The sequence below is a fragment of the Periophthalmus magnuspinnatus genome, chromosome 21 (genome assembly GCF_009829125.3).
Source record: "Periophthalmus magnuspinnatus isolate fPerMag1 chromosome 21, fPerMag1.2.pri, whole genome shotgun sequence".
NCBI classification, from domain to species: Eukaryota; Metazoa; Chordata; class Actinopteri; order Gobiiformes; family Gobiidae; genus Periophthalmus; species Periophthalmus magnuspinnatus.
The window spans coordinates 14634290-14659151 of record NC_047146.1 but is presented as its reverse complement, the minus strand read 5'-3'; the positions used below and the strand labels follow the sequence as shown (position 1 = coordinate 14659151).

The 24862-nt window shown below is 39.5% G+C and overlaps 2 protein-coding genes across 3 annotated transcripts; both read right to left on the bottom strand.

Annotated features, from left to right (window-relative positions):
• Window positions 1–368: 368 nt before the first annotated feature.
• LOC117388875 (sterile alpha motif domain-containing protein 9-like) lies at window positions 369–8502 on the bottom strand. The gene is made up of 3 exons (XM_055230754.1): window positions 8460–8502; window positions 1561–3852; window positions 369–425 (listed from the first exon to the last, which is right to left on the bottom strand). Exons 1-3 carry the CDS (start codon window positions 8472–8474, stop codon window positions 369–371), a joined length of 2364 nt encoding a protein of 787 aa, XP_055086729.1. The 5' UTR covers window positions 8475–8502.
• A 1984-nt stretch (window positions 8503–10486) lies between these two features.
• Window positions 10487–24814, bottom strand: tfcp2l1 (transcription factor CP2-like 1). Of its 2 annotated transcripts, none has more exons than XM_055230526.1 (13): window positions 24686–24814; window positions 23837–23942; window positions 22046–22152; window positions 21328–21480; window positions 19957–20067; window positions 16565–16671; window positions 15235–15286; window positions 15028–15121; window positions 13111–13201; window positions 12316–12398; window positions 11276–11418; window positions 11110–11161; window positions 10487–10566 (listed from the first exon to the last, which is right to left on the bottom strand). In XM_055230526.1, the coding sequence occupies exons 1-13, from the start codon at window positions 24737–24739 to the stop codon at window positions 10529–10531; spliced, it is 1191 nt and encodes a 396-aa protein (XP_055086501.1). In that variant the 5' UTR covers window positions 24740–24814; the 3' UTR covers window positions 10487–10528. The 2 variants fall into 2 exon arrangements, with proteins under 2 accessions (XP_055086501.1, XP_055086502.1); XM_055230527.1 differs by having other exon boundaries at window positions 15235–15283.
• Window positions 24815–24862: the final 48 nt, after the last annotated feature.

Genomic DNA, 24862 nt, shown 5'->3' with positions numbered 1-24862 from the left:
GTGACAGCTCCCGTTCCACCTGTCGCCATCTTGCCGTGTTTAGCCCTGTGTTTATTAGTATTAGTATATTAGTAACTCATTTACTACTCCTATTATGCTATCTAATTCTGTTATATATTCAAGAAATGTCCAGTTTTTTCAGCATTTTTTTCTGTACTGTTACTCGCTTAAAGAAGTGTTTTGTTTTGATAGTAGTTTTAGCATTGATTAAAATGTGGGTGTCCATTTTTGACAACCCTAAAAATGATGTTGCTATATGCTGCCATAGATATTGTTATATATACCAACAGATTTCATTATCAGTTACCTCTGACTGTGCTGATGACAAAAGTAGTTTCCTCTGTAAAGTGTTGCTGTATTCAAAATGGTCACTTGATGGCATCACTTGCACCCGCCTCGGTTGAAGGAGAGTGACATTTTGCAGGCTGAAGAGGAAAAGACATAATGTATCTGCGTATCACTTTGAGAACAATACTAAAATGTGCCAATTACTCATGTGACTACTGGCAAACATGTATTTAGGACAGTAACTTTGGTCTTGACGTATGGTATAATCAATTTTGTGGATTTTCTTAGTGACATGAAAAGTGGTTTTATGCAGTTGTGTTTTAAAACTGTAAGTGGACTTTTTATGAAAGGTGTGTGTGTGTGTGTGTATTTGTGTTTATATAAATATTTTCAAAAGTTAGGCTATGCATGTAATCTACTCATTGCACAGCAGTGTTTTCATCATTAGTGCATAAAACATCAAACCATTATTCCTTCTTGGTCAAATCCACTTAACTAATCTAAACCTACAGAGAGTCGGGGTATATATATATATATATATATATATATATATATATATATATATATATATATATATATATAGAGGCCCAATATAATTTGAAAAGATGTGAAGAGATCTGAAAAGTACAATTCATTTCCAAAAACAGTCTTATGGGTTAATAGTAAAGCAACCTACTGTAAAACAAGCTAAAATATATATATTTTTATCATAGATTTTTTTTTTTAATAAATGCAAATATTGTTGGTGTAGTTCATGTTATTTTATTAAAAAGCATGTACAAAATACACTTTGTAAAATGTCCTGGTACATCATTGTCACCCACAAACAAATTAAGGCAGGTTCGTAGAGTATAAAATCTTTTTTGTTCAATTGACAAAAATACAGTGATCACATTTAAAATGATGTCAGCATAACATAATAACATCTTTGTCTTTTTCGCTCTTTGTGTCTTGCTCTTTTCTGTTTTTTCTTTATTATTTCTTTAAAATAAATATAATACATAATAAAATTATAACGTGTACTTTAAATGCCACAAGATTATGTGGTAACCCTGAAATTAAATATATAGTAACTTGCACCAGTGAATTCAGGTATGATTTCAAGTATCACGGATTGCATACTATATTGTCAATGAATCTGTCATAAGATATTGGACAGCGTTCAAATAGTGGCACATGGTGTCTAACACATGGCTGGGGAGTTAAGATCAGGCAGACAAAAAAGATGAAAAAGCAAAGTAGAAGAGTAAAGGCCAACAGTAGAACACAGACAGAACACTCTTGTGTATTCTGACAGAGGATGTCAAGAAATATATTGCCTTTAGCTTGTTGATCCTCAAATATACTCTGTTCAATGAATACAGTGTCTTCAGTTGGATCAGTGGGACCAGAAATGTGCTCTGACCTCATGCAGTTGAGGAGGATCACCTGTGGAGACCTGGACTGGACACTGCTGCTCAAACACTGTCTTTCAATGAGCTGTTGTAAGTTGAAGACCTTCTCCATGTCTTTGAAATCATCTATCATCAACAACACAGGCACTGGGGGTTCTTGCTCTTTACAGCCACACTGCAGGAGGGTGACCACGTGTTCTGCCACTGTAACTGGGTCTGCGTCGTTGTCAATAAGCACAGCACTGCGGAACTTTTCTCGGAAAGTCCACAGAGTGTATTTGGCCAGAGTGGTGCCACCACATCCAGGTACATGGAGGAGGTTCAAGAGGACACAGGCTTTTCTCAAGGAACACAAGTCTGGGATGAGTGTGTCAACTATGTAAACAAATTTGTCCCTTTTAATAAACGGCATGGAGCCAGGCTGCTCTGAGAAATAGAAGTTCCACCAGGACACGTCTCCCCCTCTGTAGAAGTTCTGCTCGATGGAGACTTGGTCTTCATTTCCTCCTTCACACTGATTCACACAAACAACATCCAGTGTAGTGAGCTGGTGCTCCACTTTCTTCTTCAGAAGCACTCTGCCCCCTCCAGCTCCCGGGAGGAATCGGCTCTTCCTGCGGTTCTTTGACTGAAGGCTCAGGATGGTGCCATTGACCTCTGCAAAGCTGAGCTCATAGATGCATCTATTTGAGATGTCCACTTCACAGCGAGTGTCTATCAAGTTTTTCCACAAGGTAAATGCATTCTCATTGTCACAAATACAAAGGATCTGCTGTTTACCTTTCAGCTGCTGATAAAATGTACAGAAGGTCTCCACAAGAGGATCCAATTGATCAACTTCGGACAAAATTAGAAAAACAACAAGACACTTGTTCTGAAATACATCCTTCTGATATAAGAATGTATTTACAGATTGAAACGCTGTGCACTTACGGAACCAGACCTGTATGCTAGACTGTCTAAATTTTCCTGAGTGAAACAGCCAGGGGATGACGTGCAGAGAAATGTTCTTTGCTGACATGGAGCATTTACACTCTTCTGGGACAGCAATTACTTTAGAATATTTTTGTATGTGCTTATAGAGACCATTTTGAGCTGACTTATGTCCAAAGTCAAAGACGATTGCTGGTCTGAGATGAATAAGGAACCTCATTGAGTCTAACTGAGTGGGGTGGGAGTTATTGGTCACTATAATGTAGTGTGTGTAGTATGACCTGTCCAAGGAGCCAGTTCCCCCAGTGATCATCTGACACAGCTTAGAGCCTTGCATGTGTCTTTTTACCGCACACAGTTGCTTTTCTTCCGATTTCTTTCTGCGTTCTGTCAAGTCATCCACATTGGAGACAAATCTCTGATAATCTTTCATTTTTTTGTCAAACGTTGTTGGAGCTAGGAAGTTTCTGCAGCTGCCACCTTCTCGCACAAAGAGCTGTTTTTCTTTAGTGATAGCATTGTAAGTGTGGAAGACTTTGCTTTTGCAGATTGTATTATAAGGCACTATATCAACCTCTATCACAAACTTGCCTGTTGTGGTCAAATTCCTGTTGAGGACTTCCACAAATCGAGGAGGTTTGATGCATTGTTGAGCTACATCTTTGTGCTTGTAAGCAAAACGCTTACTGATGGCGAACCTGAGTTTTTGATCATAATGTTCTTTCTCTTTGCTGTCTACTAGAACACCCTGTATTTTACCATGTGGTTGGTCCATTATGCCAAAATGTATTGTGCCATTAGTGTGACTGTTCATACAGGAAGCTCCAAAGCGGATAACCTCATCTACAAACTTGTCCATTTTTGTGTTTGTAAATGCTTTGAATTCATGACATGGCTCGATAAGGTCTGATGCACCAGATTCAGCTACAATGAGAATGTCGCCCTCAATGTACCAATGAGCTGCAGCATATTTGCCAAACGGATAAGGAGTGCATTGTTTTTCTTTGGCTTTTATAATTTCATTTTTTGCAACAATGATGAGTTTGGCTGGTCCAAATTTCACACCCATTTGGGTCAAGTCTGTAGTATCCAGATGCTTAAGGCTTGGTCCTGTAATGTCCTGATTAAAGAGTATGTCCACTGAATTCTGGTCGACTCCTCCAAGATTAAGGGCCCATTCTCTTACTTGATGTCTGCTCCAGGCCTCCATGTCTGAAGAAGGCACCAGGTCGTCAGTCTGAGGAAAGAAATGTTGATTTCAATCATGGATCATATATTATTTTCTTACATTCTAAAGCAGTGCAAGCCAACCTCAGGTTCGCAATATACGCCCACTGACTGATACTTTTGAGGAACATAATTGGACACAAGACTTCTAATAACTTGTAAGAGTTTAAATGAATGTGTTCATTTTCTTTTATGTCTTACAAGCTCTTACTGGTGGGTGTAAGAGTTATTTATAATTATTTGGTTAATGAACATATGCTGTAAACACGACAGATTGCAATCATGGGATAATTTCTACACATTGTCCCGCATGGACTCTCACAAACATTTCATTCATAAACCAGTGTACATAAACGAGAGGCTATATAGTAGCCAATTGTAAGATTAATGTTACTGTAAAATAATATTACTAATGTATAAGTACTAAGTAGTGGTCCAAGAAATGACTGGTAAGAGTAAAAATTATTTGAGAAAACTACTACTAAAGTAAGAGTAACTTAAACTGTCAGGGACAAAACATCTGATTTATAATTTGAAGTTAATGTAACTGGACGAACAAAACATTAAATTAAAGCAGCAAGCAAAATCAAACGGCCCTTGCTTCGCACCTGGCAAACCTGACACTCCCTAAGGCAGTGGTCGGCAACGTCCGGCCCGCGGGAAAATGTTGGCCCTTTGCCAATTTTTTTTGGCCCGCCAGAGGATTTTGAACTTTCTTCCGGCATTGATTCTTTAATACTCTCATGATCCGCTCCGTCTGCTCCATGTTTTTCCTCCTGTCCTGCTCCTTCCCTCCCTCACCTGCCGAGCTGGGCTGAGCTCCTGGCTCCTCCTGCGCTCCTTGCAGCTCATCAGCGCAATCACCACCACCTGCTGTGTATAAGAGGAGCCAGGACCAGACACTCAGGGCGAGATCATCTGCGTTTCTACACCCTGTTCAGTGCCGGTCCATCTTCGTTTCAGCCTCATCCCGTTCGGTGCCGGATCGTATGTGCGTCTCCTCCCAGCTTGCTGGACGGGTCTCAGCTCCAGCGCTCTCGGCTCAGCTCCGACCCTGCTTCCACCCTGCTTCCCAGCCCTGGTACTGTCTGTTTTATCTCTGCATTCCGCGACCCCAGACCCTGGTGCTGCCCGAATCGTCATCTCCGCTGCGCTCCACGTTCCGCTCCTGGATCCTGGCCCGTGCCTCACCTCCTGCTCACCGCCGGATCAACCCTCGAACTGCACCATTTGTCATTTCTTTAATAAATACTGTAAATATTCCCCGAGTCTGCATCCTTTGGTCCGCTACACCCACCGTTATGACAAGTACCAAGTTATGTGGGCACTGCTACGGGCATTCCACTGCCCATGATGTGCATGTAACACAACATTAAAAGCAAACAATGAACTGGTGTGTACATACACCTTCACCAGTCAAAATCGTGGCAAACTGTTTTTGGACATCTGGTGAGGCAAGCGTGCAGACTGCGCGCAGCTCAAGGAATGTGCACCCGTTGCGCTATAGCCTTCTTGCACTTCTGTGGTTAGTTATTCAAAATTCCCTATTTTATTAAAATAAATCACTTAATCACAAAACTGTCAAAATACTCAGTTTGAAGATTTCTTTTAACCGGGGTGGGGACTTGCTTTTTGTAAACACCTGTCAGGTTTTATTGTTCCCGACCTTTGCTCATGTTTGACACGACATAAATCCACTTAGCCATGTCAATTTTAAACATTTTTCATTTACGTTGTGATTTTATCACGATCCTTGCTGCACTTGGCATCACCCAAGTCCTACAGCTCTTCCACAGTCATGCGTAAAGGTGCAGGTCATTACGGCACCAAATGCGGAGTAAGGAAGCCGTTAGTGCGGTATTACGCACGACTAAAAGCCTGTCGTAGTTTAACCTTCGAGGCAGAGCTAAATCGCAGCGATGGTCACAAGAAGACAGCGTGAGAAAAGAATTTTGATGGAGAGATTTGACGATAAGCAATAATTACGCAGCTTCCTGGTTCAAGTAACCGTCTTAGAAAGATTTTATCCTTGTTTAAATCCGCACATTTTAACCACAAAAGTATTAGTTTCAATTAATATCATGAGACAAAGACCTGAATAAATGAGGTAAAAACTTAAAGTGAAAAGTTTTTCATAGCTCTACCCGATACTGTACGCCTTTAGTATCCATATTACCATGTTCAACAAAGGCATAATTTTTACCAAAACCATAATAAAAGGAGCAAAAGCTTTTGCCCGAGGATTTTTTAATTGGCTGTTTTAGGTGAGTTAAAATGCATGTAATTCATATTTATGTATTTATAAATATATGTAAGCCAATACCTTTACCATCTGGCCCGCCACCTGTGGGCGCTGAAAAAAATTGGCCCGAAGCCAAGCGAAGTTGTCGACCCCTGCCCTAAGGGCTAACGCGCCGCTTGTCTCTGTTTAATTGCGGTTTTGTGGTGTACTTGTCACTAAGCAAAGTCTACACATATTGGAAGAGCTGATGCACAAAAATGGTAAAACATGGGTTTTTCCAGGCATTGCCATGGCAACATCATACAAAATGCAAAGTTGGCCACCCAGGACTTTTTTGACGCGGACAACCTGAAGAGCCACTGTGCCAAATTTCACGTTCTTCAATGAAGCTACTAAGTTCTTATAAGACTTTGACATTTAAGAAAATTCTGAAAAATTCCCACAAGGATAACATGAGCTCTTTCACACATCGCCATAGCAACCCAGTGAAAGATGTGACATGGGTCCAGTTGAGTTTTTTGATTGGGATGGCATGAAGAGTCATGGTGCCAAATGTCACATTATTCCATGACACTTATATTTTTCTCATGAATGGGAAATTTTGGGATCAGTCCAGTTAGGATAACATGGGAATTATGGAGCATCGCCATGGCAGCATGGTGTAAAAAACCTGAGTCTCATTGACTTTTGTGATTGGAATGAGCCAATGGGATTTTGGGAGAAATTCTGTAACATTTTGTAAAACTAAACTTTTGGCCCTCCATACAAATTTATTTGTTATTCTTTAGGGGGCGCTATTGCGGCTGTGTAGTTTCTTTCACAACGAGAAGTTTTAGTATTTCGGTTTAGGTTTTAGAGCTGATTCGAACTTTAGCCCAATTGGACTTTGTACACGCAAACGGGAGCAAATTTTAACATTTGAAAATTGCAAAAATTCTGATGGAATTTTGCGGCTTTGCTGCACGTAAAACGTGATAAGTGTCAAAATAAATTGGCAAACTTTTAATACCCCACTTGTCTAGATGATGTACAGTGATTTTTAGCTGGGGAAACCCTCTCAGAGGAGATAGTTAAAATATCACATCAGCGAACATGTTGATTCCGCATTTCAGAATTTTCAATCCAAGATGGTTGAATAAAAAATAGCTTTTGTTTAGCGTCACTTGACGAACACACGTTAAAAATTTCATGGCTCTACGACACTGTTGGCATTAGGATGTCTCCCATTGACACAATGTATTTTGACTTTTGCAGATGGGGCTATTGTGCCATTTTTTTATGCCCAGTTATGCAACATGTAAAAAACAGATTTTTCAGCAGAAATTAAATTAAAAAATTAAGAAATTAAAGCTGCAAGCAGCATTGAACGGCCCTCATGGGCATCGATTTGCACTCGGCTAAACCGACACTCCCTAACGGTGTGCCGGGTCTTGTCTCTGTTTTATTGCGATTTTGGGCTGTACTTGTCATTAAACAAAACCTACAAACATTGGAAGCTCTGATGCACCAAATGCAGTAACATGGGTTTGAGGCAACGCCATGGCAACACCATGCAAAATACAAATTTGCCCCCTCGGACTTTTTTGATGCGGACTACCTGAATAGTCACTGTGGCAAATTTCATGTTCTTTAATGAAGCTAATAATAAGACTCTGAAATTTAAGAAAATTCTGAAATATTTCCCATTAGGATAACATGGGCTCTTTCGCACATCACCATAGCAACCCAGTGAAAGATATGACATGGGTTTGATTTACTTTTTGTGTGAAATTTCGAAACATTTTGGCAAACCATTTACTCTGTGTTGATGATGACATGTTAGCAAGAACAAATATGCATATCCCCTGCCTACAGCATGAGTTGCTTGGATACTGTAGACAAGGCAGTAGATGATGATCCAAGCACCAAGCAATGTTACAGACTCGATGCCAGGAGTGTGTTTGGGAGAGATGAGCGCTTTGCGCTACCTATGTCAAAAGTGAATGGGCCCATCGCACACAACTTCTGCATCCTCAAGATCAAGGCCAATGTCAATACTCCTGACTTGTCTGTAGTATTTAAAAGTTTCAGTTCAATAAGATCAGGTCAAGGTAGTGCAAATCTGGACGGTGCAATATAGCTTAACAGAAACTAGGTTTAAACTACTAGCACACTCATGATACAGAGGCATTGGCAAACTGCAGACAGAGTGTGGGGCATGCTTTACCAACTGATGGTGGATCCTCTTTTTGTGATGTCAGACTCTGTATTTATAGGATACATTTTAAACAAATATTCTCTCGTAATAGTGAATAGAATAGGGTCATACTATGAATAGCTGCTTAATGTGTTATCAGAGTGGCAAAGGATTATAGATCACTGGCTAATTCAATTACCTGCATCTCAGCCATGGAAGAATATGGAGGTCACTGGAGGAACTTCTGTAAGACATAATGAACAAATTAATGATTATTAGTGTGTTTAAAAACATAAAAAAAATAATTAGGCTAAGAACCTACTTACATGAAATAGGCACGAGAAAAACAGTTCATCCATGGCCAAAAATATCAGCTGATAAGAGACTCGTTGTGTCTCAGGACATCTCCGACATCTGGGCTGCAAATTAATTAACTGTATTATGATAACGGACAGTAACAACAAAATAAATAGGCTCTCCAAACCCTTACCCACCTCCACTTTGACTATTTCATGGCCACATCAGGAAGGCGCGCGGAGCTGCAAGGAAAAAAGTCACTCGACTTTTTCCCAAACATCCCGGCATCACATGTCGCTTTCATGGATGATAAAACGTCGTGTTTTACATTTTGAGGGCGACTTTACGGTGCTATCGCGGCGTAGTGCACCCAAAAGCCTCCGCGGGACGGTCATTATTTCTAGAAGAGTCGGATCCAGAGGTGATGTAAGAAAAAGTGCGCTCGTGTGTACAGGACTGCACACCGGGGTCACGTGACGGCGCGAGCCTCCTCTCTTCTCCTCTTTCTGCGGAAAAATGACTCAAAATGTTATTTTTCATGGCGCACGGTGTCTGTAGTTACATGCTTAGCCCAGAAGTATCAGCCCAAATACTTTGTGACTTTCTGCATTCGGCTAAAGGACGTAGCTAATGTAGCTCTGGGCTAGCTTACTGCACCTTTCATCTCTGACAGCTCGTTGCTCGCGCTCTGGCTCATCACTCACCTGATTCTGAACATACAAAAAGCTGCTCAAAGTTACCATTTTGCCTTAATATAACAATAACATACCCCTTAGCGGAGAGTTTGCGCGGTCCTGCTACTGTGGCCACGGGTTAAACATGTGTGTCCAGCCGGTGTGCACATCCAGCGGCTAAAAGTTACCCCCGTCTCTGGGTCCCTCCTCCTCCGTTACCTCATACGCGCCCAGTGACTGTGTGGGTCGACGGGAAGACAAGTCTGTCAGATTACAGTTTGTTTGACGTGGTTCATGGTCAATATCTGTGTAGTTACTGGGCCAATCCACATGAAACAAACACTGGCACAAAGTTGAACGTGTCCTCTGCCTGTATAAACAGCCTAAACAAAAGTAAAATTATTTTGTGCCATAAGTGTTGCCGTTATTCAGCTGTAATTGTTGTCACACTCAGTCAAAAAAACTTTAATATGCCACAATATTAAGAAGTCTATGTCAAGTTTGAGGATTTAACGCGTAACAAATAAGGTTAATCTTTTGTGGATTTCTATTATTACTTTTCTTTTGTTCTGATACTTTTGAGGAACATAAATGTTCTATAACCTATAGAACCTTACATAGGCCTGTGTGTCATGACTATGAGTTATGTGAACGCCACCTGATATATTGAAGGATAAGTCGATATAGTATTTATGTTGACAGGCCTTATCATAATACAGGCTGTTTTAATGAGTGGCCTCTCTTTCGCTCTATATCCTCCTCACTTGTAGGCTACATAGGCTTCTTGTAAAGTAACTTCCTGTTCTTTTTTGAATGCTTCATTCTCCCACTGCCACATAGCTGTATGCTCTGACAAAAGCCTCTAGACCTAGGCCTTTTTCTGTAGGCTACACATCACATCCACATCACTTGTAAGTCCCCACTCCTGCACAACACCAAATATCCAAATAGAGAAATCAACAAATGTAAACCTACTTTTACAGTGTTATGTTTTATTTATTTACAAAGTAATACACACACGACAGAAGAAAAAATAATTGTTTGGCCTTTGGCCATTTCAATGTTACAGAATAATCAATTTTCATATATTACAATTTATGACTGTACAGACTATATGCTTTTTTACAATATTATGTTGTACAACTATTAGTATTAACATTGTCAGACAATTTGCTTTTCTGTTAGTCTCAAAGTGAATGATCCTTTAAAGAGTAGGCTAATCAAAACTCAAAAGTCATCCAAGAACACAAAATATAACACAAAATAGGATATTTACAGGCTGCACAACAGTTGGCAGTCATTTTAAAATAACGTGGTAGCCGTCTGTATTTTCATCTGTAGAAAAAGATCAGATTAGATTTATAAAATGTAACTGGTTACAGCATAATTATAGTTTCACATGTTTCCCTCTAGCACATAGGCTATAATGAATAGTAATAATGGATCATTCTTAAATTTATAGCAGTTTTGAAAATTTCATTATCAAGGATAGGGTGTCCAAAGTGGTACAAGTGCCTATTAAACACATATAAGTGTGTTTAAGGAATATATCAAATTGGCCAATAAAATGATTAGGAAAATATTTGACAACAATTTCACTCCCACACCACTCATACAAAAATCTGTATTTCTTTTAGACAATTAAATGTTATTCAACACAAAATATTAGTAACTCATATACTACTCCTACTATAAAGTTGTCTAGTTCTGTTAAATATTCAAGAAATGGCAATTTTTTCAGTATTTTTTTCTGTACTGTTACTTGCTTAAAGAAGTGTTTTGTTTTGATAGTAGTTTTAGCATTGATTAGAATCTGGGTGTTGCTATATGCTGCTTTAGATATTGTTATATATTGCAACAGATTTCATTATCAGTTACCTCTGATTGTGCTGATGATGAAGGTAGTTTCCTCTGTAAAGTTTTGCACCATCTGAAATAAAAATAAAATCACTTGCTTCCAAACTAAAGAGGAAGTGACAGAGCTCAGGAGAGTTACACAAGTCAAGTCACACAGTATGTTTTGTGTTCACTGTGGTAAAAGTACCTCATCTGTGACTAGTACGTGGATCCCTGCTGGCTTCTGCCTGTACACATGTATAATTCTCTGGGGTATAATATTGAACAGCATGGCCAGTTTATCAGTCAAATCCAACAATGTGAGGTCCTCCAAATACAGAGCGTGGTAGACTGAAGAGAACAGAGAAAAGGTTGTGATTTCTAAACTTAAAAGGTGCAATGTGTAACTTTTCTACTGGAAGTATGGTATGCCACTTGGTTGTTTCCATAGAGATTATGCTTTGCCTAGAATGTTCCACGGTATGGCATTAAACCTGTCTAGCTTGCATTTATTAATACATAATTACAGACCTTGAAAAACATGCATTCAAAATATGAGCAGGGTCACCTCTCCACAGATTTGGCTCGTAACTGGGAATGGTGACGTGGCCTGCTTGTGTCCATGGAGACTGAAAGTTTAACGATATACTGTGGAACATTGTAGGTAAAGCAATCAAATCTCCATGGAGACTAGCAGGAGAGCAGAAGACCGACCCTCCACCAAAAGAAGTTACGTTTATACAGCACTCCCTTAGAGAACAGCCACACTCCACAGTCATTCTAATATTGTCACGATACTAAAATTTCAAACTCGATTTCGATGCTACTTATATCTGTGTAATCCCTCAGTCGTCCGGGTATGCTCCATAGTGGTCCATGGGCGTATACTAGTCTCTGTGGTCTTATGTTTTTTCAGCTCAAGATCATTCTAAAGCTGTTCAGGAAAGGTTAATTTCTGTCCCGTGAATACAACTTTTTAGTATACCCGCTCAAGTGAGTATTTAGTTTCAATACTAGTTTTAATAACGATTATATTAGTGTCTGATTTTCCATACTACCCTAATTCATACATAGGCAGGGCGGATAAAGTGTGTTGCCCAAGGACACTACTTGAATCCAAGGATGGCCAATACCCCCATTCATATAACATGCAATCTCATCTAGCCACAAAGTGTTCAAAATAAAATGTATAAATATAATTACTTCAGGGGCTAACTACATTTAAACCTGCTAATATCCTGTACTCACTGTCTCCTCCCACAGCTTTGAGTGCGGCTGGGTTCCTGCTCTGCTGCTGACAGACATAGATGGTGAGCCGTGGGACTATCATCCTAAAGGGAAAACACATTACTGCCAAAAAACAACTGAATCTCTCATACACAATAATGGTTAGAGTAGTTTCTCACTGAAACACATTAAGATTTGACTAAAAATGTTGCCTGATTGTGTCTGTTTTTTCTAAATTTTGGTGAAGTTTATGATTTTACTTCCTGGTTGGACATAAGGCAGCAGATGTAACATAAGTAGACCTAATTCCACTTCTGTTTCCTAGCAACCATAACCTTAATAAGGAACAAAAACTGTCTAAATTTCACAACTTTGCAGCAAATTCTACCAAAACAAGTACGTGCACTTGTACCCCTTGTTTTTACTAGTGCAATATGCACCACATGCAAGTTCAGATCAGAATAAGAGCAGGGGCCTATGTACTTCTATGGAATATTCACTGTTGATCCACAAATGTTAAACCTACAATTTGTTAGGGCTCTACAAACTTGCCATTTTTATCTTATGATTTAAACTCCTTTCAGCTGACAACAATCACATCTTTGGTGTTGAACAATAGCACTACTTTCTGAAGCTATTGTGAAAACTTTGGTTTATTTATGCTGACAAAGAACACGGTGATGTTTGTGCCAGTTAATGTTTTATGTGAATATGTCCAGCATGCTATACTGACCTGTCCTCCAGCTCAGTGTTAAACTATTCTATACATAGTAATATTATGTTAGTTGATGCTAATAGTGTGCACAAGTGACTGACCTTCCTTTCATAGTGTTGAAGAGCCGGATGCCGTCGGCCGGGCCACAGATCTGGATCAGATCTTCTCTGCTCATCCTCAGCAGATCAGCTCCTATCACACACTCACAGTTTACAAATGTATTTCCAATTCTTGACCTTCTGGCAAGTTAGTCAAGTGCAAATCTAGATAGATAACTAGGGTCTAACAAAATACTATATTGTAACTCTAGGCCTAAAACTATTGGAACCAAGCGTCTTCTGGGATTGAACGTGAGAGATGACACATGTACAACAAGCAGGCTATATATAGTGTGTGTACATTGTGTATAAACAGTGGTGGAACATAACAAAGTAAAAGCAGTAAAACGTACTGTACTGAAATTTTGGTATCTGTACTTTAATCAAGTACATTTGGATACTTTATACTTTTGAGAGCAGGTATCAGTACTTTATACTACCTTTTTTAACTGGATTGAAAGCAAAAGTATTTTTTATCATTGTTTGGGACCTGCTGAAAAGTCTGAGGGGTTTATTTTTACCACATTTGGAGTTTGAGAAAACAGGAATATACAAAGAAAAACAGCTAGAAGAAACTATCAACTCAATCGTTTCTACTGAACTAATTTCAGCCCAAAACTTTATCAAAACCACAACATTTGAAGCTTTATTAGACCTCAGAATCTGTGCAAAATACTTTCACTTTTTACTCTTAAAGTACATTTATAAATGGGTACTTTAATACTTTTACTTAAGTAGATTTTATCATGTGTTTTATTGCTTCAGTATCTGTACTTTTACTTAATAATACTTAATAATTTAATAAATTGGGAGTGATAAGATAATTAGTACTTCGTATTGCGAAAGTGTTCCCACATCCTCTTTTGAAAGGAAAACCTCAGTTTATTAACAATCTGTATCTGTACCTTGAGGAAGCATAGAACCGTACTCATCACAATGCTTTTGTATTGCATTGTAGGTAATTTTAAAAAGGAATGACATGGTGTGATGTTTTGTGTTATGTTGTGTTAACTTAGGTGGATACGTTAAAGGCAGCAGAAACTTGAGGTGAAAAAAAAGTCAACTCCAGTAATAAGTGGAAAAGTGAAAAAAAACACCATACTTTTATTCCATCTTTTACAGATATTATTAAAAATATTGAAATAAAATGTGGAATTAATCAAGGAGGGATGACATCATGCTTGTATAGCCTTTGTTCAAATACTCAAGAGCTGATTCTTTATTTACTTATTTAATCACCACCACTGAGCGAGCATCTGGAAAAGTGATATATATAAGACCAATTCTTTATTTTATTTATTTACTATCTATTTTGTCCAAATGATAGGTTTGCCTTAAAGCCTGTAATAATATCAACAAGACGCTGCATATAAACAATAGAAATACATACATTAATACAGAGGTGGGTAGAATAGCCAAACATTGTACTCAAGTAAGAGTAATGTTACTGCAAAATAATGTTACTCAAGCATAAGTACAAACTAGTGGTCAAAGAAATTGCTCTAGTAAGAGTAAAAAAGTATTTGGGAAAACTACTACTTAATTAAGAGTAAAGAGTAACTGTAGGGACATAACATACAAGTTCATGCAATATGAAGGACAAAGCATTCATTTGGATTGACACAAAATGAGAAAAATTGCATCATATTTGAAGGAGTGGCGCAAGAAACACAAATGTTGTCAACATAAAGCTTTTGTCACATGTACAGTTACTCACAGTGGGAAGAGTATACAATTTTTACTCAAGAACGAGTACTCTTACTTCAATGATAATATTACTCAGGTAAGAGTAAGAGAAAGTATGCTGCAAGAAAAGTACAATTTCCTTAAAACAGTTTCTCAAGTAAATGAGTACTACCCACCTCTGTATAAATAGGGATATTAAACAGCATATTGTGTTGCACTGATAAACCAAGTTACCTGAGAAGCTGGAGAAGAGCCTTGAGAAAGGTGTGAACCTATGTTGAAGGAGCCACTGCTGAGTGTCCTGCGGCGAGGACGTGGCCAGAAGGTGCTACGGGTCAAAAACAACAAGAGCCCTTTGTAATGAGTATCCACTGTCTCCAAATACTGGCCTAAAGGGAATAAGAGAGCACGCTTTAGACTTCACTCTGCCAGCATACTTACATCCGAGCAGCCGGCCACGAGCAGGTCCGTGGGCTGGTCTGGGGAACAGCTGCTACAGAGGAATGCGGAGAGAAACAACATGCCACATTAGACAGACTAACACTTGAGGGACACCCTAAAAGCTCGGCATTTCGTCCAGGGGTGAGGCTCAACATTCTTTTGCAACCATGGCAACACACTTTCAAACAGGGCCGCAGACAGAAATTTGGAGACTGCGGCTGGAAGCCTCACATGGGCCCCCCCCTCTAATATGAATTAATAGGAAGACGATCCAAGTCTGGGTACCTACAACCCTGGGGCCCGGGGCAACCCCTTTTTGACTGACATGGAATGCGAAGCCCCGCCCCCAGATGAAATGCAGAGTCTCAACATTTGACATATTTATTGCCACTTTATTTATGTTTTTATCATTAAAGGTCCTTACACAAAGTGGACTGTTGTGAGATTTAAGCCATGATATAATGTTGTTACGTCCTCAAAAACACACCTGGAGTTGTGTTTTGTTTCATTCGCACATGTTTGAGTAATCATTTATAATTTGAGTAATCATTTATAATTAGTCTGTTTACATCTCCAAAGCTCAAAATGCTGTGTTCCACCTTGTGTGTCAAGTTAACTCCTTTTACCTTTAGTTCAGTAGAAATGGGCATTTCCAGGGCTGAAATTATCCAAACAATTCTAGTGAAGGTGTATGGAGTTTAAAAACACAGTGGAGCACTTCCTGTATTACCACGTGATGACATCATAAGGTGGAACAGAGTGTTTTCTGTTTTAGAGAAGAAGACAGTATAAATATGCAGGGTTTGTGTGTTAAATATGTGTGAATGAAACAAAACACAACTCTAGATATGTCTGTGATGAGGAAACAGCATTATAATATAGACAGTGTACTCCTTTATTTATTTTTTTTTTTATTTGTAAATGCTTTCTAAACCAAATGGAGGAGTAACTGTACCAGGAAACAGTTACTCAAAATCAGGCCAAGTTACAGGTCAGATCTGCGGAGAGGCAACCTGCTCAAAGTCAGGATTTTCTTTTGCAATAGAAATACCTGAAATTGAACAAATGCAAGGCGATAACTTATCAATGAACGATAAGAAATAGTGTTTTTCCTGACAAGCCTTGAACACTGGGGGGCAGCCACTCTACACGTGCGTCCCAGACTGAGACCTCTGTGCGGTGTAGATGCAGCGCACAGAGGTCTCAGTTTGAGCCTAAGAGCTGCTTTTACAATGTACCTGTTAAGTCAGTTTTTACTTTATTATATGAAAACTGCATACAGCCCCTTCGATGTGATAGCATGTACTATACAGCGAATGTAGTGGCTTACCCTTCGGTGAAAGAGCAGGAGGTGGGGGGGCTTTGGTAACCCGGAGACGGAGGGATACTGCTGCTGCTTTGGTTTGGTAGGTTTACAGCGTCAGGCCATGGAGAGCACTGTACACACACGCACACACACGCACACAAGAATGAGCAGACCTTTTCAAGAAATTGTGCTTTTCAGAGTACTCTTCTAGCAGCATATGTTTACTCTTGAGTACTGAGTATACTTTTTATTGAAGTAACAGAGCTGCTCTTGAGCCTCTAAGAACGTCTTCAGCCTCCTGTTCTCCTCCACATTCTTAACGTAACCTTTGAGGTCACTGGTAGACAGGATTTTCTCATTGACACCTTTGAAGCCTACAAATTTTTAGCATTATACATTTCCTCTTGTTTTTTAGCTGATAGCCGCTCTTCCCTCAGCTGTGTGAGAAGATCGATATTAAGACATTTGTTCTGTCTCCAATTCTCCCTCAGTCATATTTTGGTTCCGTGTCTCAATTTGAACTTCTTTTTCACTGATACTTGCCTTTTTGAGGACTTCCTCCAGCTACTTAATCTTTGAAGTAAACTGGTTCATCCTTTCCTCATGTTCAATCCTAAGTCATTCATTCTTATAATAAAGAGTGTCTATCTCTTTCTTCATCTTTGCAAAGGTTTCCTCATGGAAGAAGTCATTGTCCATTATTTGTTGCTCAAAGTCTTGTCTGACCCTCTTAATCTTGACTTTTGACTTTTCATGCTCTCTCCAACTCCTTAATATATGAAGTGAGCTGGTTCACAGTCTCCTTGTGCTCCTGATTTTGACTAGCAACAGTGTCAGTATTTTTTGCATCTCTACATCTTGCTCTTGGAGGAGGTTGTTGGATTTAGTTTCGTCCTCCAAATTTTGCCTCTCCTTCTCAGAATGGACTTTTGTAGGATAAAGTGCTTCTTCTAAGGCGTTCCTGCAAACTCCTATTCTCTGCCTCCAGCTCGGACACTCTCCTCTTGCTCTGTTTTATTTTTCAAAGCCTCCTCTAGTTTCTGTGTTGACCCTCATGTGACTGACAGCATCATCTGTGGCACAGAGGACAAACAACAGGTCACTGCTTCATTCAAATTCTCTTGGGTTTTTGGTCAGAGCTTTGCTTTAAATCCACATCCATCTTTCTCTGCAACTACTCTCATCGCGGATAGAGAAGGGCACTCCTCTAGCGTCTTCTGCTCCATTTTAGTGTGTCTAAAACAGGTAAACGTGTCAAGTGTATTAGTAAAAGTGTATGCGCTGTACAACCTCTGCTCTGTAACTGTTCAATCTAATACTGACAGAAGTATTTTTGAAATAGCTGGGCTTTGATGACATTATGTTTAGGCTCTGCTCCCTTGGCCCTTGAAGGTTGGAACACAGAACTGTCAGAGAAGTTACTATGTTCTGTTAGTTGGTCACATGACAAAGCCCACCCGCCGTCATATTGGATCTGCCAACTTTAACAAATATGTAACTTAAACCAGAACTAAGTAACTTTAGCAGTGACTCTACAAGTCATTTGTGAGAATGCACTGTCATAAACACTCCACACTCCCCACCTGCCCCACCATTCAGCTGAGCGCTCACATTTGTTTTCACAAAGCAGGTGAACACTGTAGCAACAAAATGTCTCAGGTGGGTAATGTTATTTTACTTTATCTTATACACAAGTTATCTTGTAAATATATTGTGCATGTGCTCAGTGAGGCTTGACACTGGTAATGATGATGGTGTAGATGCAGTTTGGGTTTGCCAACATATGTAACTATAACCAGAACACAAAGTTGTTTAAATACAGCCTTGAGCTGACTTTACATCAGGGCTGAAGTTACTTGTTGCTACATTTACAGACTGTCTGACAATGCTGACAGTCTGTAAACTCCAACGTGATAAGCGTATTGATCACAGATGTGTTACCCTGTTTGACACTGGGCCTGACGTTAGCCATAGTCAGATATCACATCAGGGCTACATTTGCACATTGTTCTTCTTTATGCACCAACAAGTGACACTAGCTGCACATGTTCTGCATACAGATGTAACAGCATACTTAAGCAAACAATTAATCCAATTATTAGTTTAGTTTATTAGTTTATTTGATAGGGACAATGTGCAAAAACATTAAAGATGCTTTGCACCAGATTATAGCCAAAGCTAGTTTCCATCTGTAGTCCCTGAGCAGGTGAGAAATACAAACTGAACAATAATACCACAAGAAATATAAAACCTATGTGATCAATAACAGTATCTCCAGATCTGCGTGGCTCTTTCACGCTTCTCTTTCCTTGAGCTCTCTCCATTCCCCAAACATCTTCCCCAGATCGACTCGCATGTGAGATCTGGGCCTGTCCGATTCACGTTTTCTTTTCCTTGCATCCTCGGACAAAGCCTTTCTCTGCCTTTTAGCTGGTTGTGCCATGAGAACTTACAATTGAACACTGGATATTATTCTCATAGAAAACTGTGGATAGCGCTGGTAAGGGGTGTGTCGGTAGCTCGGTTACCTGTGTGTATACTGAAGTATCGTAAAGCAGTATGTGTATCGTGAGCTCAAGAACAGACTCTGAGAGTTGACCGTGGGTCCAACCAAGTTGCATGTCTGTTTTTGCTGTTCAGAGATGCTAGAGGAGCCAGCAGAGCCTTCAAACACTCCAAAATCACCTTCATAAACACCAGAGGGACTTTAAAGACATTATATGGCTTACTTAGCTCTGCTTTAAATAAAGAATATTCAGTTAATCAATAATAACGTTTTACTTATTGTAAGACGTTTATATATCATAAAGTCAGCGTTAGTTGGGTGCATTTGAGTGACTTTTTTGCATCCTGTTCAATTTCCAACCAGATTAACTTGGCCTATGTGGCTCTCAGCTCCAATCATTGACAGACAAAACAAACTTTAAGAAAACAGTGTCTTATGCAACATATTAACATGAATGAGTCTGCATGTACTGTGTCAAGTGTATGGTTGTCGATAGATGGAAAAAGTTGCTGAGAACTACCAACAAGCCACAGATGCTAATGCTGTGCTTGCTAACCTTGCTAACTGCACTACAGGGATTTGAATATCAAGAGTTTAAAAGCACAATTGAGACTAATTGGCTACGTGGTAACTAATATCCATAGCATGGTTGTTTTAATTCCAGAGTGTCACTGTTGTGCTCCATCTGAGTAATGAAATGTTCAAAACAACTCCAATGTCCAGAATAAAGAATATACCGGTGGATACAACGCTGGCGTGTACAGTGTACCAGTGAGGGGTTAGCATGTTGAGTTTTGCAGAGAGGATAAATTATGAGGGATTATGAAGACATCCATGAATGAAAAACACAATGTCAAGTATATTTTTGGTAAAGCATTATTACATGGTTAGATTAGACAACAGGCCATACCTCTTTGAGTACGGTGGTCTCGTGTGAGAGCTGGTATTTCTCCCGGTCCTGAGGGTCCTTTTTGTGGATCTTTTCACGGTCTGTTTTCAGTTTACGGTCTGCCCCTTTAGGCTTTAAGACAAAATATGTTAACGTTTTTGTAACACTGGTGTCAATCAACATTACTCTTCTTAGCAGTAAATATATTTTACTTAATTATGTAATATTTGAAGATACTTTGTTCACAAATCCCTACCAGCCCAAGCTTTGAAAATACACTGCCTGGCCAAAAAAAGTAGCCACCTGGATGGGGCCAGTGTTATGATCTGGGGCTGCTCCAGTTGGTCAGGTCTAGGTTCAGCAAAAGTCTGTGCTCAAAGAATGAGGTCAGCTGACACCTGAATATACTGAATGACCAGGTTATTCCATCAATGGATTTTTTTCTTCCCTGATGGCACGGGCATATTCCAAGATGACAACGCCAGGATTCATCGGGCTCAGATTGTGAAAGAGTGGTTCAGGAGCATGAGACATCATTTTCACACATGGATTGTCCACCAGAGTCCAGACCTTAACCCCATTGAGAATCTTTGGGATGTGCTGGAGAAGCTTTGTGCAGCGTCAGGCTCGACCATCATCAATGCAAGAGGTGAAAAATTTATGCAACACTGGATGGAAATAAAACTTGTGACATTGCCAAAGCTTATCGACATAATGACACAGTGAATGTGTGACGTAATCAAAACTAAAGCCGGAACAACGAAATATTAGAGTGTGACCTTTTTTTGGCCAGTCAGTGTACAATGCTGCAGTAAAATATGAAGTGGTGGAAGAAGTACTAATTTGTTAGGAAACATACAACATACAAGTAAGTAAAATTTAAAAAGTATCTACTGTGATTTGCATTAAAGAGGGGGTATTAGATTTTTATGGGATATTAATGGCTAACACATAAAATTTTAGATCACCTTGTTACCTTTTATTGTTTTGAAAATGCTATATTTGCCTAAAGTCATCACAACACAATCAGCATACATCCCACTAATGAAAATACTGCATATCGCATCAAGTTTGTGAAGTTATATTATATTATTTGTATATTGCTTCTGTATCTTTATTTTGAAAAATTGTCATGCAGGAGCATGGGTGATGTAGTCTTGACTCATACTGCTAACTGGAAGGAGGGAGGGTTCAAATAGTGTCTGAGAGACCACGAGATTTCTCAAGCACACGTGGATGACATATAAAACCACTTCAGGCATGTTTGTTGATGAGGGAACAACATAACATTTTGCATAAGTACATAAACCTAACAAAATAACACAAGAATAGTACTATTATTTTTGCTACTTTTATCACTGACTATATGTTATGTGAATGTAATACCTTTACCTTAAACACTTTGATTTGACAGCTGGCTGACTGCACAGGCTCTATATATTCTCCCTGTTCGTTGGTGGTAAAAGTGTCCACCTGGATCCTAAAGGGCACTCCTTTTTCACCTCCATGTTTCCGAGGCGTGAACTCTGTGCTGATGCAGTTCACCTGAGAGAGAGAGAGAGAGAGTAAAAATATGTTAGAACTCGAAGTGATGGTTAAAGTGCATATGACAGCGTTTTATGATTTTGTAATTATTACCTGGTTTGGTGGGATAGTACTTGTGTTAAATATTTATCATAGTTTTACATCAGTTAAGTGGAAGTTTGTGGAAAAAAAATACTGGAAGTAGCGCTGAGTTCTAAAAAAGGAAACCTCTATATATGACAACATCACTGAAGGAGGAACTATGAAGGAGGGACTATTTATGTGCAAGGAACACATTTTTTTCTGACAGTTTAAACACTGTCATTGTTGTCATCTATTTTTATTAGTCTAATCATAACTATTGTGCACTTTAGCATGTTAGTATCATGGTTGCTAGTTAACAGTTATGGAATGAACGTGTTTCACAACCAATCAGGAAGTAAAATAATAAACTTTACCAAAATTAGAACTAAACTAGAAAAACATTTTTTTTAGTAAAAGCCTAAATATAATGATTTTAACTATGCTTTAGTGAAATGAGAAGTCTAACCTGTCATTGGCACTTTGTCTGGCTGGATATCTGTACCTGGATGAAGACAGAGGCGTTCTTGGCAGGGTCCCACAGGAATTCTATAGTGTTGAGGTGCAGCGGGTGTGAATGCGGCTCTAGTATGCCCACTGACAGAGGGATGTCTGCAAGAAATGTTACAACAGTGATTTTCTCCAAGACTGGTGAATCTCCTCCTCTTCACAACCACCAGAGTTTAGGCCCCAATGTGAGATTTCAAACTAACCCAACACTCATGTATTATCATGTCACCAGTCCCCACCTACTTTTGTTAATTCAACAGACTAATAAATTACAAGAAATGGGTCTACACGGCATTTAAATCTTGAACAAGATAAAGTCTAATGACTGAAGCCACTGTGAGTGACTGTGTGATGTGTCCACTAAACACAGCTGACATAGAAAATCCTGGACTGTTGGAGCACTTGATACAAAGTTGGTTTAACAGCTGTGAAAAATGCTGGTGGTGTGTTCAGAAGTGAATGTAGTGAAAAGTTAAAACAGGCCTGTTTGAAAGGAGTAAAATATAGAAGTTTAAACATTGCAACAACTAAAGCTTTAAATAAGTTTAAATCTTGAAGAGTAGATAGGAGTTAAAGTGGTTTACTGGTTATTTGTATATTCTGCAGAAGAAGGTATTCAGTGGGGAACATAGACTGTATATATAAACAGACATAGCTAACGCGCTAGCCGCTGCTTTCCAAAAAGTGGTTCCTTTGAGCCCTGTTTGCAGGTCACTTTCTATTAAAAAAACGTGACCTCTCTCTCTCTCTGTAAGCACTACTGTGAGCCTCGTCATTTGGTCCTGCTGTTTTTATTTAGCTATTTTCTCCCTAAATGAAAATATGAAGTCCTCCTCGCTCCTGCTAGCGTTAGCAACAGGTTTAACTGACAGCTTCGTTCGTACGTGAGGCATGAAACTTCAACCACCTCGCTCCTGATTGGCTCTTTGGTTTAACACTGGATTAGTTTAAATTGGTTGCGACAAACGCTTTGGGTGACCTCACACTCACTCAGGGTGATTCACAGCTGAAAGTCTGCACCAAGGGACTTAGAACTTACAAAGTGTTCTATCATTTTCATTTGTTCCCCGGACTTTTGATTTCACACCACTGCCCTCAAATCCGAACTATTGGACTTTCCCTGGTCCTGTCTCACCTGTCGTCATGACAACAAGATTGTGCCTTGTGAACACGGAGCATGCATTAGCAGCAACGTGTTTTTGTTTTGAGACTTAAACAGAAGGAAGACGAGGCTTGGGCTTGACGGTGATTAACTAAAATACAGATCGACAGGAAAAAAGACCAGTGAGAAGCAGCATTTGGTGGGAGCAAAGAGTTACCAAACATTTCATTGGTTTAGCGCTAGCATGCTAAATGATTAATAGATCCATGGATCAAACGCGCTTCCTGGATTTGGTCCAAAAGTCTGAACCTTCGTGTTTACATTAGACGGGACCAGACCCTGGTACGGACCGAGACCACCACTTTTTCCCAGACCAAAGGAGCAGCTGTTCAGTCTGACTCACGGCCCGCAGGAGCATTCACACATGGACTTAGGACCAAACCAAACATGAAAATTTGAAAGTCCAGACCAAAGGTCGTAAGTGTGAAAGCACTCTTCTATTCTTCTATTCTTCTATTCTTCTATTATACAGTTTAGGGTAGAGAGCTATTGTTGTGTTGGTCAGTGTTTATTATGATTATGTTAAGTTAAAGCGTGCCTGTTTAGGGAGCATGTACAGTATGTAGTGTAAAGTAAATACGTGTATATAAATCAGTAGTGTAGTGTTAGTATACAGTGACTGACCAATGTCGAGAATGCGATCCCCAGGTCGGCTCCACCTCCAGCCCTCCAGCTGCTGGTGCTCCATGTACTGCAGCCTGCGGTCGTGAAACACCACCCGCACTATGCTCTGGACACAGGGACACATGTCAGCACACACCACTACTATGTTTACATATAGTTATCTGCCTATTTGTCACCTTACTGCAACCTATCATCCCAACTGGAAAAAATAAGAATTGTAGTTTGTTGTATTGTTACTCATAAATAAGCTGGGGTTCATTAGCAGTTGCTGTGCTATCTTGTCAGTACAAGCCCATATGCTGGATCAATACTTCTCCTGTTTACAGATAAAAAGAGGACCTGTAGTGCTCTCTGGTCTGGTAGAATGTATGTTTGACAGTTGAAATGACGACACAGACTCTGTGGTGTAGCTCTCTCACAGACTGGGCTCATAAATGGTGTCATATGTTTGCTCAGATCCACCTGTGGCGTTCTTGTGTTTCTGGGATGCTCAAGCTTAAATGAGTGGCACCCTGACCGCAGAGGCATGTCTGCAGGAGTGACTCTTCAAAGATTAACCCAAGTGTTGACAAAGGTCCCTTGGATAAGGGTCTTGGACTACGCTGAACCAGGCAGAGTGTGTTGTACTGTCAAAAATTACATTAATGAGCCTGATGATACGACATATGTAGCAGAGTTTAGTGTTGCCTTCTTTCTATCTGTTTAGTAAACAAAAGTACTGAAGTACTACCTTAGAGTTTTACACAGTAACAGACAATGCACTTGGGTGTGTGTATTGAGTAAAACTTAAAATTGGTATAGAAAGATAGATTCTTAAAATTGAGCAGAGACAGAAAACTGTCCACCTACCTTCACATATTTGGTGCTTATGTCTGAATACTCCACTAGTTTTCTGTTAAGCATACGGATTTCATAGGACTGACCTACATTTTAAAAACAAAAAACCTGATTAAAAGGCTTCAAATATCTCTTATAAAGTACAGGCAGAAACTGGAGCAGGAATGAAAACTAAAATGATTCCCAAAT

Coding starts and splice junctions, on each gene's coding strand:
- LOC117388875 (XM_055230754.1), bottom strand. Junction 426..1,560: donor AGAATACACAAGAGTGTTCT/GTCTGTGTTCTA, acceptor TTTCCTCTTCAG/CCTGCAAAATGTCACTCTCC.
- tfcp2l1 (XM_055230526.1), bottom strand. CDS start 24,739: ATGCTTAACAGAAAACTAGTGGAGTATTCAGACATAAGCACCAAATAT. Junction 20,068..21,327: donor GTCAAATCAAAGTGTTTAAG/GTAAAGGTATTA, acceptor TTTGTCTTAAAG/CCTAAAGGGGCAGACCGTAA. Junction 11,419..12,315: donor CAAAGCTGTGGGAGGAGACA/GTGAGTACAGGA, acceptor TGTTCTCTTCAG/TCTACCACGCTCTGTATTTG.